The sequence below is a fragment of the Copidosoma floridanum genome, unplaced genomic scaffold, assembly GCF_036245765.1.
Source record: "Copidosoma floridanum isolate Cflo_tuat_1 unplaced genomic scaffold, Cflo_Japanese_pri ptg000013l, whole genome shotgun sequence".
NCBI classification, from domain to species: domain Eukaryota; kingdom Metazoa; phylum Arthropoda; class Insecta; order Hymenoptera; family Encyrtidae; genus Copidosoma; species Copidosoma floridanum.
Genome location: NW_028321890.1, coordinates 34,002,321 through 34,018,780, shown reverse-complemented (window position 1 = coordinate 34,018,780; position 16,460 = coordinate 34,002,321). Strand labels below are relative to the sequence as shown.

The window sequence follows — 16,460 nt, the reverse complement described above, 5'->3', positions numbered from 1 at the left end:
TTATCAAGTTAATTTTGGGTAATTTTTTTTGGTTCGGATGAAGGAAAAGTTCACTCGTGAGAGATAGTACCTTTTCATGTATATCAAAAATGGAAATCCTATATTTTTTTTTCTCCCCACTGCAGGTGACGATTTGCGTCTCATCGTGGCAGTTTCTCTGGGTCATACGTCGCGCATTAAATATTTTTCCAACAAGCATCCGATTATTTTTAGCTTCGGAGCGAGAGGAGTGTTGATTCGCAGCTAAATTTCTCTTCTACCAGTGTAAAAAGCTTTGAAGCAAGAAAAAAGCATCCACAGACGCGGTAAGTGTATACTTTAGCATGCGTACTCGAGCATACCATATATACATACCTACTACATACGGCAGAGTGTCAATTTCAGGGAGAAAATAAGTTACGCTCGCGCATACACACATATATGTACACTTTATCGCCTGTCAATATATGGAGCATTGCAATAACAGCAACGACAACCGGGTGTACTTAATACAAGGGGCGGATCTTTGGCTCGACAGTCAAGAGGGAGAGACGGCATTGCTCCAGTTTGGACTTTTTCTCGCGCTGACATCGTTTCGGAGCGCGAGCACACCACCTATACCTACGTGTACATCTCGGTCTCTTGCGCCTTCATGTTCTAATTCACACGTGTCGAGAGAAACATTTTCGAGTTTTCATTTTTTTTTTTTTTTGTTTTTTTTTTTACACAGCAATGCAGTAGCAAGTGATAGGACACTTTTTTTTGTTCAAACGCGTTAATGGAAGAGAAATGCTATGCCTACACTTGTTATTTAAATCGTTGAGAAATCGTTATTATTATAATTATTTACTTGGTCGTAAATTCAAAGGGAATATCAAACGTACACGGTTATACTGTGAACATAAAGTGGAAATTTCGCAATTTAAAGGCAGCAACATATCTTACAACAATAATCGCTGGATGTGTATACTTGTGAAAATAAATATGATTCCACTACTATGAAAAGCAATTTAGCGATGTACCCATACTATTGAATTTCAAGGTGAATTTTCATATCAAGAATTTCATGTTTCTCAAACGAAATCTGAAAATAATGAAACCAGGTGTAATATCGACTGTGAGATCAATAACCGAATTGTGAGTAAAGAGTACAATTACAGCATGGAATCTCTCGTTGTTCGTATATACACATCGGGATGGCAAAAGCCGAAAGAATGAGTTGCCAGAGGGATCTGGTCAAAGCGAAGCGCGTGTGTAGCGCACAGCCCGTGTAATGGGTTCGGGATTTGGAAACCGGAGCCGAAAAGGCCAGTAGATTGTTGTTTTCGCATCGCGGAATGTCTGTGTGTGTGTGTGTGAGGACGTCAGCGGGTGGTGATGGTTCACGTGCTGGGCGCAGGAGAAGAGCGGCACGCGCCATACCTACGGGATCTCCGCACAACCTATGTGTTTGTTCGACAACGGATCGACGACGTGTGTAACAACCCCATCATTATCCTGTCCCGATGAATTAGTCCTATTACGGGCGTCAGGCATGAGAATATCACCCTCGTTTGTGCGCAGTCGATGGTTCGCGCATATACTTATTCTCACGATAGCTGTAGAATAATATGATTATTTGCTTTTGGTGAAACAGTACGATTGATTTGGAAAACACGCTTTTGACTTGTTGCAGATAATTATGTTGTAGTGTGATTCGTCGTCGAGCGCAAAATGGCAACACTAAGTCGACTAATGTGATTTTTTATCCCTGCTTATATTATATTTTAAGTAAAAATTCGGGATGATTAATTTATTGATAGGTATTAAGTTATCACTGTACATAAACATTCAGAAAAACTTTTAGTATCTTTGGATTGCCTTGATTTGATTTTAAGCTTACATTTAAATAATCAATTTATGGATAATTTTACAAATTCCTCAAGTGAAGATAAAAGATAATCCTGTTTATGGAAATCATGACCAAACTTATTTTACAGAAGTTTTTGTATTGAACAGATTAGTGAAAAAAAAAATTTATCTCACCATCTCCAATAATTCATTGTTGAAATGGAATTTCCCAAATAGCTACTATCTTTCTTTTTTTTTATCACCAACGATTTACGACTTATCGGGCCAGCATTACTTCAAAAACGTAGCTTTAATTATATGAGTCTAGCTGTCTAACTTTCGTCACAGAAAACATCTATTAGTACATCATCAGTGATATATTTCTTTTGTCATTAAAAATACCTGAACACATTTGAAATAGCTAGTCCGTGCTGTAATGCATTTGCTTTTTTTCTTACTTGTCTACAAGACAGCATACTGTGTTAAGCATACTATCATAATATTTAATAAATATACATTCAATATACATGTTTCATATATATCTAGACATGTCAATTATATCTGAGTAACGTCAGAAATTTGTTTAAAAGCCAATTACGGTTTATGTGCGAGGGAACAACGATTATTCCATAAAAATTCGGCTGTAAACAATTAGAAAGGTAAGTGTTTATTAACTATTAAGGGCTTGGAAAGGAAAGGGTTACTTTAAGTGTGCTTGGAAATAAATAGCCAAGACTGTTTGAAAAACTTTAAAGTTTTGCGTTTCAGACACGACAGCTAAATTTTTACAGTATATCTAAATACTTTCTTCAAAACTGTAGTTTAGAAGTTATGGATATATATTATGTATCCAATTGCTTTGCTCAAGTAAATATAGTTTGGATTGGAAACAATATACTTATACAATCAAAAAATTTTTCAGTAAAAAATTTATTTCTCCTAGTATTATACATATATATATATTGAGGTTTTGATTGATGATTACTTTCATACTCTGGAATAGGAAACATTATAGGTTGAGTTGAAAACGACAGCATAAGTAAGGCTGTACAAGCCATGGTCTGTCAATTAATTTAATGCTAGTCAACACATGAATTTCGAGTAACAATAGTTTAATTATTGCCTTATATTTATATTGCATTCTACTCAATATGTATACAACTAATGACTACATACAGTGAATGTTACTGTCTAGCATGCATAAGTAATCTACTTAACACACGTACCTATGTGATCATGTGTAATTTAATCTATGATATTTTCCAACCTAAAATGAAAAAAAATTGTTTTTAAATTATAAGTTCAAAAATGTGACCAAGAAAAATAGTAATTTGCTAGTGTATTGTACATAATTTTTTTTTTATTTCAACGAAAAAAAAAAATAGATGGCACTGACTAGCTAAGAGTCAACGCACACATTACGATATTAGGTATGGGTCTTTATCAAATGAATTTCTAAATTACTTTTTGCAGAGATAATTATCTACTTTCGTCATCAGAAACAGAGAACTACCGCATATTAACAACAAAGCTACTAGTATAAAAAGTCACTTGAATAGTAGCTCTACTAAACTTTGGCGATATATTTTTCACGAATATGGCTGAAGGAGGCAGTCCTTACATTCCCAACGGATGCAATAAAAGTTACAGACATGATGCTCTCAAGAGGCATGAAATCATCGACTCAGGTAATGAATCTTTGAATTGAAAAATGAGTAACAAAACTTTAATGAAAAAAATTCATTTAACAGAGCAAGAACGGGTTTATACTGATACTAAGCCTTTCGTCTGCAAACTATGTTCCAAAAGTTTTACAAAACAATCAAAATTAATAATACACCAATGGACACACACAAATGATGGGCCATACGTCTGCAAAGTGTGTTCCAATACTTTTACTAAAAAATCGGATCTTACGAGACACGAGTTACTTCACGCAAATCATAAGCCTTTTGTCTGCAAACTGTGTTCAGAAAGTTTTACAAAACAATCCAAATTAATAGTGCATGCGTGGTCTCACACGAGTAATAAGTCCTATGAGTGCAAACTGTGTTTCAAAAGATTTACTTCGAAATCAAATCTTACCAGACACGAGCGATCACACACAGATAATGAGTCCTTTATCTGTGCACAGTGTTTCAAAAGTTTTTGTGATAAATCATCCCTTATAAAGCACCTACGGATTCACACTGGTGTTAAACCTTACAGCTGCAAACTTTGTTCCCAAAGATTTTCAAATAAATCAAATCTTACTGCACACGAGCGGATTCACACTGGTGAAAAGCCTTACGAGTGCAAACTATGTTTAAAGAGATTTATTCAAAAATCAGACCTTACCAGACACGAGCGGATTCACACTGGCATTAAGTTATATGAGTGCAAACATTGTTTAAAAAGATTTACTCAAAAATCGCATCTTACAATGCACGAGCGGATTCACACAGGTTATAAGCCCTACAGCTGTAGGCAATGTTCGAAAAGTTTCGCTAAAAAAGGAAGTTTAATACTACACGAATGGATTCACACTGGTGATAAGCCATATAAGTGCAAACTATGTTCAAAAAGTTTTACTCTTCCATCAATTCTTAAAGTGCACGAGCGTATTCATATTGGTGATAAGCCTAACGAGTGTAAACTATGTTTAAAGAGATTTATTCAAAAATCAGACCTTACCAGACACGAGCGGATTCACACTGGCATTAACTTATATGAGTGCAAACTATGTTTAAAAAGATTTATTCAAAAGTCGCATCTTACAGTGCACAAGCGAATTCACAAAGGTGGTAAGTCCTACAGCTGTAAACAGTGTTCGAAAAGTTTCACCAAAAAAGGAAATTTAACAACGCACGAGCGGATTCACACTGGTGATAAGTTACATGAGTGCAAACTATGTTTAAAACGATTCACTCACAAAGCATATCTTACTGTGCATGAACGGAGTCACACTGGCGATAAGCCCTACAGCTGCAAACAATGTTTGAAAAGTTTCTTTCAAAAATGTAATTTAACAGTGCACGAACGTAGTCACACTGATGATAAGTTACATAAGTGCTAACTATGTTTGAAGAGCTTTACTAACAGTTCAGATCTTACGAGACATGAGCGGATTCACACTGGGGATGAACCGTATGAGTGCCAACTATGTTTAAAAAGATTTACTCACCATTCAAATCTTACTTTGCACGAGCAGACTCACATAGATGATGAACTCTGCAAAATGTTAAAAAATTAAAGCTTATAAGAGTATGTACGAGCGCATTAACTCTGACAATTTATTTATATACAGCACAAGGTCAGAGCTTCTCTCATAGTATTTTTAAGGTACATTCTTATATATTACTGTAAAATTTTTTAATGTTATTTTACTGTTTTACCGTAATGAGTACACATATTCATGAAATAACAGTAAATTCTACCATTCTTATCCAATTAATGGGATAAACGGAATAAGCTTCCACATTTTTGTAGACTAATAAAGATACGAATTTCATCATTGCTAGTATGCACGATCATATGATAACGATAATGATATCAGCTTGTAGAGTAGAAAATATTCTATCGATTTCATCTTTTTTTTTTATTTCCGTTGTCTCAAAATTTTTAAAATAAATAATGGTGTTAACATTTATACGTTATTATCTACAGGTGAGTAGGGTAGATTAGATAACAAAATTTCAAAAACTTTTCAAGTATCTAATGATGAAAACTTTGAGAAAAAAAAATCCCGAGGATTAATCGTACATAATAATTTTTTTATTAGTAAAATATTGTATTAAGTTTACTCCACTAAATAATTAATATCTTCTTAGTTTGTAGAGTCGAATGTAAATGAATAAAAAAACGGTTTGTCAGTACATAAAATAAACCACTATTGTTACATCAATGTCTTGGTTGATTTCTTGGACTTCAATCACCAACTATTCCTTACTTCAATCTAATACCATTCCTGCTTACCAATGAAACATCGCAATAATAGTTACATCACAGAATGTTAAAGGTAGTCAGCAGTAACGGCAGCACATCAATGATTTCACGGCATCAGCAACGCTTGTGGTTTGTAGGTCCACACAAGCTTACCTATTTAGTGGGAGGGATAACCGACGACGGCTAAATACAGTGGGAATTAAAGAATATATTCTACACTGTTGTTGTTATCATTATTTTATTTGCGGCAACGTAGTGAACCACAGCGACTTTGAATCACGCAATCGGATCGAATGATCGAACAAAAAAAAATTTTAACAAAAAAAAAAATAACTTACACGCGTTCATATTATATTGTTAGATATACTTATATGGTAAAGATGTTTTTCTAACTAGTTGCTAGTTGGTTGATCGAATCGTGTTCTTTATTTTTTCATCAATTTTGATTTTTCAAACGAAAGAGAGCGTATTACGAAGAGGGAAAAAATGTTTACCTTCGTTGAAAATCTAGAAAAACACAAGATTACATAATTGTGTTACGTTGTGTTTTTTACGCGTGATTATTAAAGGACACTTGCTAAGGTGCATAACTTGGAGCATAGACACTACTTTATACATCTTTAACAATTATTCAGTTTTTACATTTTTTCAACAAGTGTATAGTAATAATGAAAATTGTATACAGGGACAAACGAGTCAAAAACTAATAATTTAAACTACGTCACAAGTAAGAACGGCAATTTTTGTATACAATACAGTCATCCATGCTCTTTTCATAATATAAATATGACTCAACAAAATATGATTTCTCTACATATACTTAACGTTATTAATACTGTAATTACACTTTTTTTATCTCCAATTATGAAAAGTATTTAACTTGCGCGTCGTACGCCAAAGTGCAAATTTTTTCATAACCACTTGTCATTAATAGATTCTTTCTTATAATGGGTGAAGAAAATTCGAGATAGAGTGTCATAAATATCAGCACGTAGACTGTAGCGTAGTGTTTTGTCATAGGTTTATGCTTCTAGGAAGAATAGAACAAAGCAAGAGAAAGAGAAAACAGAAAATGTACAAGAATTCATATACTCAATAACTGTCAGATAAAACAGTCATACAAACAAATTCAATTTTCCATGAAACTATTATAATAGATTATGTTTAAAGAGGTAAACCTATAATTACGCGTACTTTCACGAAATAATTAAATATTGCTATACTGTATGCAATGTGTTATATAACCCGTCGCTATGTAACTTATTCGTTAAACGAACGGCTGTAAAAACCAAAGCACAATCGCCCGTCGACAAGAAACTCATCGTTCGACGAGCTGGACGCAATACAATCGATTCCAGGTGAAAATTAACGATCCCTCCCTTTTTTTTACGATCAACGCTCATAGAGCAATTACATATATCACGTAATGGGCTGCTTCTACCTACTACGTGCACAATATATACCTATAGTTGGAAGATATTACAGGAGGGGCCGATACGAATTAATGGTGTATCTTATATTCGGCAGCTAAACGCGTGCAAAAAACCTGCCGTATATTACAGTATTTCGATGAATAATCGATGAGCCACCACCACTGCCGTTGTTAATGTACTTTTTTTTTTTTTTTTTTTTTTTTCATTTAAATTGTTACAGCTCGGTAGCTCTCGAAAAGGGTATACTGTCTGTTTGAGAGTGGCGTGCGTATTACGTGCACTTCAAAGGTGGTCGTCATAAAGGTATAAGTACTCGGAGAGGAATCGATCGTTTTAATGGGGCGTCGAGGAGAACCGGAGGTGTCCGTTTAACCGCGTTATTTACGACCTCGTTGGCGTAATTGAAAATGATGTACCTATACTTGGCGAATTTTTTTTTTGTACAACAACGCACTTTGTTTTTGTTTTTCTTTTTTTTTTCGAGCACGCATTTATATACCACAAAATAGCAAAGGACCTGTTCGCTCTCTCTCGCTTTTCGACAAGTACCGTACGCGTTGGCACCTCGTGAATTTCTGGCTGGTATCCCCCGATGTAATCTCTCTCTCCGACTGCCAGCGGGGAAAAGAAATTCAATGTATATAAATATATACACGAGCTAGTGAGAACGAGAAAGAAAGCTGGAAGAGAGAGAGAGAGGGGTAAGAAAAAGGTCGCGCTCTCCCGAGAGTGAGGGAGAGAGAGGGAAGGAGGAAAGAACAAGTTACACCCTATAAATACGCTCGAGTAATTGATTCAGTAATAACTAACTCAAGCTCCAAGCGGACCCACCTCCCCCCCTCTCTCTTTCTTACTTGCCTCCATCTCTCCCTTCTTTCGCTCCTCTCGTGCACACGTGTCCACGTAAATATATATAATATATATACACCCGCGTAAAGAGGGCCTCTCTGTCTGTGCGGAGGTATGCATATATGTGTTCAAAGCCTTAAAGAGAGAAAAAAAAAGAGAGAGAGAGAGAGAGAGAGAGAACAGTTTATGGGTTTCTCGTCATTTCGTTCCTTTCGTTTGTTGCATGCATAACTCTCTTTCTCTTCTTTTCTTTTTACTCCTTCGTTATTGTTAGTTTTCGGCATTGTGCTTTCCACGTTCGGCAATCCGATTTACTCACCATCCGACCCGCATCTGCATGGTATTTATGGTCACGTCGCGACCTTGTATGTACATGTAGTTAACGTATATCATATTATAAACTACGAGTATTTGTGTTTGGATGATTAATTGGACCCAATCTGCGAGGCACTAGATGGACGGACGCAGATGAGAGAGAAACAAAAAAAAAAAGCGAGAGATAAAATTCTCCCATCTCGATTTATCGCTTTCCGATCGACGTGCCTGTTAAATCCTCGGACTTTATTGCGCTACTGTATATAAATGCGCGATGCAATAGGTAATACATATAAGCTCCCAAAAAATCACCCAGCAATGCGCCAAAACGGAGTAATAGCTTAGATTTCGTTATAATTCATCCCCCTCTCCTCCTCTTTCTCTCTCTCCCGGGTCTTTTATCTTATCAATTACACGTGGCCATAAACACAAATTTGCCAGCGATTCATTCCGATTTATCAGCACCAGCACTATAAATATATACACGTGTGTCCCTGCACATGGTAGCCCGTTCAGCCGCCTCCTCGCTCTTATCCCAACGAAATCAACCATTTCATCTCCTCCTCCTTGGGCTGCCGTGTACACGCGTTGTATCACGTATATGTGTATATATATATAATACAGGTATACCCAATAACTTCCCCCCTACGTATACACCCATCCTCTCCATCTCTTTTGAATTAGAGAAACAATATTCCCTTCCTAAATGGCCCTCCGAAAATTATCGCCCCAATCAATTAATAATTTCCCCCCCCTCCCCTCGCTGCATCGGTGTTATACATTATAGATACATGGACACCTATAGGTATATAAAAGAGCAGCGAGAACACGGCCCTGTGTATGTGTGTACACTTTTATCGTTTATCTCGCCACCTCGTTATCTCTCCCGTATCTTTTTCTCCTCCGCCTCCCGAACGCTGCTCCTTCTCCCGTTTCCCATCCCATACCCATCGGGCCCATAAATATGCATGTCCCGGTAATAGCGTGCCTGAACTCTCCTCCACCTTTTTTCACTTCCCTCCCCCCCTCCCCGTCGTCCCTCCACTCTCTCGTAGATACCTCGCGGAATCGCAGGGTTAAACTCGTAAGTCACACTCACACGCGTCCTCTTGCACAGCGCAAACACATGTATGTAAATGTGGATGTGTATATGTACGCCCTTTTTTGTCGCTTCTAAACGTATTTATGAGCATAGAGGTTGCATATTTGTGTGTGTGTCGGATACACGTATAGTTTGGGGGGGGGGCGAGGGGGAGAGACAATAAGTCTCGGCAAAAACGAAATCTTAACGACCGCCCACATTGCGCCGTGAGTTGCATGGGTTGTTGTGCAGTGAACGGTCTTCCGGCGCGTGCCGGCAATGGGAAACGAGAGAGAGAGAGAGAGAAAGGGGCGTGAAAAGCCGTGGATTCATCGATCGTGATAACGTTCTTTTTTTTTTTTTTTTAATTTATTTTCGAGTGTGAGGGGTGCTGATGTACTTACGGTGGGGATACTTATTTAATAAATTCTGCAAGTAAATGTGAACTTTACGCCGTTGGGGTACGTCATTTTTGTGGTATTTGTTGAAATTTACCCCTCTCTCTCAACTTTTCGGAAGTACATTACACGGCAAATCGATTTCCATTCATTTTACCCTCCGTCTGCTCGTGTTTGAAATATACTTGTACGAACTGTACATTATGAATATGGGGTGTGAAATTTTTTCAAAATTATTTATGATTGTAGTGTTATTGTTCTTCAACCCACGTAATTTTAATGGATGTGTATCAAAATGTCTGAAAAATTGTAAGACAGAGGCAACCATTGTACATCCTCTAGACTAAAAATTTCATGTTTATTGTTCTGTGGAGGGTTACATCGCCCAACAATTCAATTTGCTCCGCGTTACACCTTTTTTTTATTTTATTGTCATGTTGTAAAAAGAGTTGAGGTAAAAAAAAAAAAGGAAAAAAAAGAAACTAAAAACCGATAAGATTTCGACGCGTAAAATAATTACACTCTGAGAGTTCAACTGCAGCAAAACCAATCGATACTTGATCGAAGATCGAAGCACGGAATAATTACTCGACGATATAATACGTGTACCCACAAATGTCAGCCCATTATAAACAAGCCCGTGCACGTAAAACCGATAAACCCAAGACGAAATTTCAATCAACGTGTACGCATGTAATTACGCGGAGGCCGAACTCGAGTGTGAAATCCGCACCGACTACCAAATTACGCTGAATTTTGGACATTGTCGGGAACTCAAGAGTCGAAAAAAAAAAAAAAATACTATAAGCGCAGGTGTACGCAAAATCGTATGCCTCGCGCCATGTATATCAACGCGCATAAATAACCCGATTACCCAAAGTACCGATAATCTGCATGCAAATGACCTCCGGTGGTGCTTCGCCCTTTTGAATAACACATTCCTCCCCGGGGCGCATCCCCTGACGAAACAACAAGGGGAGAGAGAGCAAAAAAAAGGGGGGTACCGCGAGAGGGGTAACGCTATAGAGGAGGAGAAAGATGATGATGATGATGACGAAGGAGAGCACAATAAATATAGGTACATACTCGGGGAGGAGGAGGAGATGGGTAGGTGTTAAAACACGGTAATTAACAACGTGGTGGCGGTGGAGGCTTGCACACACGCATATACATATAGAAAGGTATAGGTAGCGAGTCACACGTACACGAATGTAGATACATATATATGTATATATGGAAGAAAAAGAACGAAAGAAGACCATGCAATAACACTGCAGGGCTACCATATACATATACACACCAAGTGGAGAGATTTACCGCCGAGCAGCAGCGTATTTATGAACTGCCGTGTATAGCTACACACACGTAAAAAATCAGGGGAGGAGGGCGGTGGGGTGGTCGGTGCGTGTGGTATAGAGGCGAGAGAGTGTTAACCGGGCATCGATCATGCTCCAGGGGTACGTATATATGTATATACCATAGGGAGGTCCACTCGTTTTGCTGATGCACAACATGAAACATTCATGACGGCCCTTTGCCGTATCATCTGCGAGATGCATGGGCTGTGTTTTATTCCAATTGCGTATTATACATGACGTGTACACTTTTGTAGCTGGCGGTTTAATTGCCGGACGATTAGGCCCGATTTGCATGCCGCCTCCCTGACTACCTGATTACCCGATATAATTGTTGCAAAGCCCGTTGTTCCGTATACGTATATATATTATGTGTACTTATGTATACCTACACACGTCACCCAACACGGGATGATCGCGATGATGCAGCTTTTCAATTAAATACCCATGGTCTTCTCCCTTCCCCCCCCCACCCTGATGCACGGGAATCGGAGGTGATAAATCGGCTTGATGGAAACTGATTGGAAAACGTGTACACCCCGGCTCGATGCTTTTCTTCGCGCCTCGCCGAACGTCGAGGTTTTCGCTCTAGAGTAGTGCGCCAGGTATATGATGTACCCACACGATGCTTAACGAGCTCTTCAATGCTAAATAGGCTCTAAGGGTGTTTAATTTGTTTGATTTATGGAGCTGCTCCTCCCCCTTCTCTCTCTCTCTCTCTCCTGTTTTTTTATTCTTTTCCCCTCCCTCCCTCCCCCCCCCGTTTTTTTTTCCCTTCACAAGCATTATATATATGTATATCACGATACTCACCTTAGGAAGTGGTTTCACTTTAGGGTTACATAAATCGGGCACACTCGCGTACGAGTAATTCACGTATACATAACAGAAGAATTTTCGCGAAACTACCCACGACGCCAATTAATTCTGACGGGGATGTCATTACGGTGCATTTTGTATCGCCCGGAACAAAAGGACTATCGCCTCACCTTTCATCAAGAGTTCAAAATCGTCACAAACGAAAGGTAAGGAGTAATCGATATCCTCTAATAACCTGACCCGAGCGCGTCTTTATATCTATAAGGTAATGTGTATTGCCCCGAGTCTCCTTGGGGGAGATTTGAGGCTTTGCCGGCAAATAATAAACCCGAGAGCTCGTACCACCCATGCGAAGTTAACGAATGGAAAAGGAGGAAAAAAAAAAAAACAAACAATGTTCTCTCGGGCTGACAAGAAAATACTCGGCTTTTCCAAAGAGAACCCCGTGCGTGTTGTTATTTATTTTAAAAACAACAAATTAAAATTTGTAGAAAACGCAACTAGCCGGCAGCATCGGGAAAAGGTGTTTGATCAAACAGTAATATATTGTAGCGGTGACAGTGTGCGTTACTATGCTTATACGTGGAGTTTGGCCTGAAAAATGATAATCTTGCCAAATTGAAAAACCACGACTATAAATTTTCATCGCCTGCAATGTAACGACATACTGTACAAGTATGAAACAACGGTGCACAGGTACATGAGCCTATATAAAGCCATGGTCGGTGACGGCGGCGCGTGGCTCATTACAGGCGCGAGTCCGATGTGAAGACCTCGGGGGGGGGTAGGTAAGTATTGTATGTTATTACACGGGTAACGATCTCTCGCAAAGTGCGAATATGATAATCCCAGTGCTAAATTTTCAAGCACGTGCTATAACAGAAGAAATAACGATGATCCAAGGCGCGCGTCTGTAATGGTGGATTTTGTAATTTAAGAAAATATTTCGCAAAGTGCATTATACCACGTGCGCGGAGGACGAGGCTCTCTCGGGTGATGTCCGTATAGGAATCGAAAAATTGCTTTTCCCCGACTCGCGTCGGGGGAACACGAGGGAGATAAAGAAGAGAGAGAGAGGGTTGTGCAGGAAGGAGAAGAAGCCAGTGGTTAAGTGTACGTAAGTATACACCTCTCGATGATGGGAACGGCCGAGCGCATCAGCGAAAGCTCGTATCCTTGTTTTTTGCTTATTCGTCTGTCGGCGCTTCCACGCGCGCACGTCTGTGCTTCATTGTTGCAAACAACGCTACAAAAATTGTCTAGTTACTCGTACAGCGCGATGGACAATTTTAATTCGTAAGGTTGCGGACGCGAAAAACAAAATCGCCGATTTTCCAACTCACTGCAGCGCGTAATGTACAGCTGGAAAAAATAAAAATGGGTAATTTGGTGTAGTAAAATCGGCGCATATTCCTCTTCGTGTGTATGAAAATGCATGTACGCACGAGAAGGAGGAGAGAGAGGCAAAGAAAAAGTGTCGGGTAAAGAGGCCCTCGTTATACCTCGGTAATCGGCGTCTCGGCAGGGCACCGGCCAAGCGAGCCTTATAAATCGCGAGTGTGTATACACGCGGCGCACTGACCTATTATAAGTATACACGGGGTGTACAACATATACGTATATATACGCTCTCACTAAATACCGTCATCATCGTCTTATCCTGTATGCGTCGCGCGAACTCCCCATAAAAATAGGGCTGTTGCTTTTCGCGCGCCGCGCACCGTAAATTCGATGATGGACGATCGATCGATCGATCGCTTCAAAGGGGGTAAAAAGGAGGAGGGTCGATTTGGGCGGTTGGATCTTTTGCTTTTGGCGGCCGAAATGAGTACAACGACGCGTATAGTGGACGAAGAAAGAAGAAAAAAAGTAAAATCGGGTCCCGGCTAATTTATGGGGAAGAGGCCTCCTCGGGCCGCGGCATTAGCCTCTCGTTACGTCAGAGAAAGAGAGAGAGAGAGAGAGAGTAGCCCTCTCGGGCGCGAAATTATTTTATAATGCGGCTCTGGGCCTCGTAAAGTATACCTGTCCGGTTCGGCTGCATAAGTAGGTATATACACGTCTTGGGCGAGCGCGCGCGTGCTTCTTTTTGCCGAATTTATGGGAAACTAAATGCCTCCCCCCTCCCCCCCAAAAACATTATTATGCGCCCCGACGTAAATCGACCGATCGATCGGCTCGAAATTGATTTTTATCCCCCCGGTGTTCCTGTCCAACGGCCTTCTTTTTTCCTTATTAATTATTTGGAGATACTTTGAGTTATTTCGGCCACACGCGCTTGGAAAGCTCGACGCGCGGTACCGATAAAAACGTTTGTCCCCGATAAACGTACAAAAACCCACCCACGGGCAGCTAGAAAATTCTTCATCTCCTAGAACCGAGCACGGGCGCTTTTGACTTCCGATAAATCGAAACGAAATGGGTGGGAAAAAAAAAAAAAAAAAAAAAAAAAAAAACAACAAACCCACACGGCAGCGTTTGTCAAACGAATGCATGGTGAAGCGCAGTTGGGAAATCAGAGATGTGCGCGGGTGGAGGGAGGGAGAAAAGGAGATCGGCCGGAGAGATAAATTCTTTGGTAATATATACACATACATACATGTATACATACCGGTATAGTTGTATACTCGCGAGAGTCGTGGGGGACAAATAACGACACTCCTCATTACTATAAGCACGTCTCCCCGTGAGCGGGACCCACACGCGGTTCGAGCTCTCATCGAGAGCCAGGCTTGTTTCAAATTCCGACTTATTCCCGCGGGCCCTAATCGTCCCGTGCACACACACGAGCGCGTTGACTTGTATCTCGCGTGCACCGACCGCGCACACCTCTTTCTTTCTCCTTTTCGCGCTATAACTAATAAACTGCAGCGTCGATGACTTATGGACACCCGAGAAAGTACCATATACATAATATATATACTGGGTGTATGGTGCATATGCAGTAACGCATGCGCGTTCGATCGAATGATTTTAAATTGAAATCGATGACTGCAAATTATCATTATTATTATTATTATTATTTCGTATAGGGAGTAGGTACGGGCCGAGGGGGAGACGAGGCTAAATAAACATGCGCGCCCCTGGTTGGTTTTGATAATTGAATGTCAGTCGTAAATCGGAGACCTTGGAAAGCTTGTACAAGTGATATATGCATATGTACACATGCATATATACAGAGTTGGTCGGTGGAAAATAAATAAAAATATATATGTACACCCATGTATACGTACGCTGCAAGGTGTTGAAGTACCTAGTATATTTTCTGTCACGCGTATACAGTGCCAATTTCGCTTTTTTTTTTTTTTTTTTTAGTCTTCGGTATTTATACGGCACATCCATACGTATGCATGGAAAACTGTCGTTTTTGCAATTTATTGGCTTTCGCGCTCTTTATTCGCACACTTACACGTGTGTACAAACAAATGGGGCGCGTCAACAGGAGCAACGGGATATATTACACGCGGAAAAGGAGAGACATAAACTTTAATGTATGGTATACAAGAGTACCCATGTTCAACAGGTGTTTCAACTATACCAACTTATTTATTATATTTAATGCTTATCATCTCACACTGTAAGGCTTAGATATTATGACTATATGTTGACACCATGACCTCACTGCACAGGCGATGGCTATGTTGTCAGATCGGTATTCTTATACACGGTATAGTGGTATAGAGTTAGTGGTTTTTGACGGCAATTTGTTGACATAAGTTTAAATCTCGAGCCATAGCTCAATTCCAATGACAAATTAAAGTCGTTCGCTTACATTTTTAGCTCGCTAAGAACCTAATTTTTCATGATTTGAATCGATCAGGTTTTATTTGATGCAAAGACTCAACGGTACTCTTCTCCGCGGTAGGAAAAAAACCTATAATTTTGTGTTATATTATTCTTCATGAAAATAATACAAGGGCATTCGACAAGAGAGTGCCTTCGTGAGGGGCCAAGGGGTGAGGTATGTGCCGCACCGCGGAAAGTACAGACAGACGATGATGATGGCTCGAAGGTGGAGAAGAGATAAAAAAAAAAAAAAAAAAAAAAAAAGACAGAACACATAACATCAGAAGCGCGAGAAAGAACCGTGTATTAATACCATCGATTGGACTTCGATAATTATATATATAAACAGCTCTTTTATGGGCGTGAGCAGTGTAAGTACATACATGTGTGTGTGTGTGTGTGTGAATGTGTTTTTCGTGCAAAAGGCGTCATAATGATACGTTATTCGCACCGATATATGGGTTGAAATGGTACTTGCATACATACATACATACTTGTATATACGAGGAAACACGTGCGATAACGAGGAGCTTAAATATACCTGTATAAAAGGGTCGATGTCTCATCGATACATATACATGGAATGAGGATGAAGTGTACTTGTATATTTTACCTTGTACATAAATATATTATAAATGTGACTAATAGAAGGTATAGCAATGTAACAATGTGCGCGGACAACAAGAAAAAT

General features: G+C 39.4%; 1 protein-coding gene across 1 annotated transcript; it reads left to right on the top strand.

The window, feature by feature from the left end:
* Positions 1 to 3,406: 3,406 nt before the first annotated feature.
* Positions 3,407 to 4,864, top strand: LOC149375029 (uncharacterized). Its single transcript, XM_089590834.1, has 3 exons — positions 3,407 to 3,497; positions 3,561 to 3,571; positions 3,983 to 4,864. Exons 1-3 carry the CDS (start codon positions 3,407 to 3,409, stop codon positions 4,862 to 4,864), a joined length of 984 nt encoding a protein of 327 aa, XP_089446960.1.
* Positions 4,865 to 16,460: the final 11,596 nt, after the last annotated feature.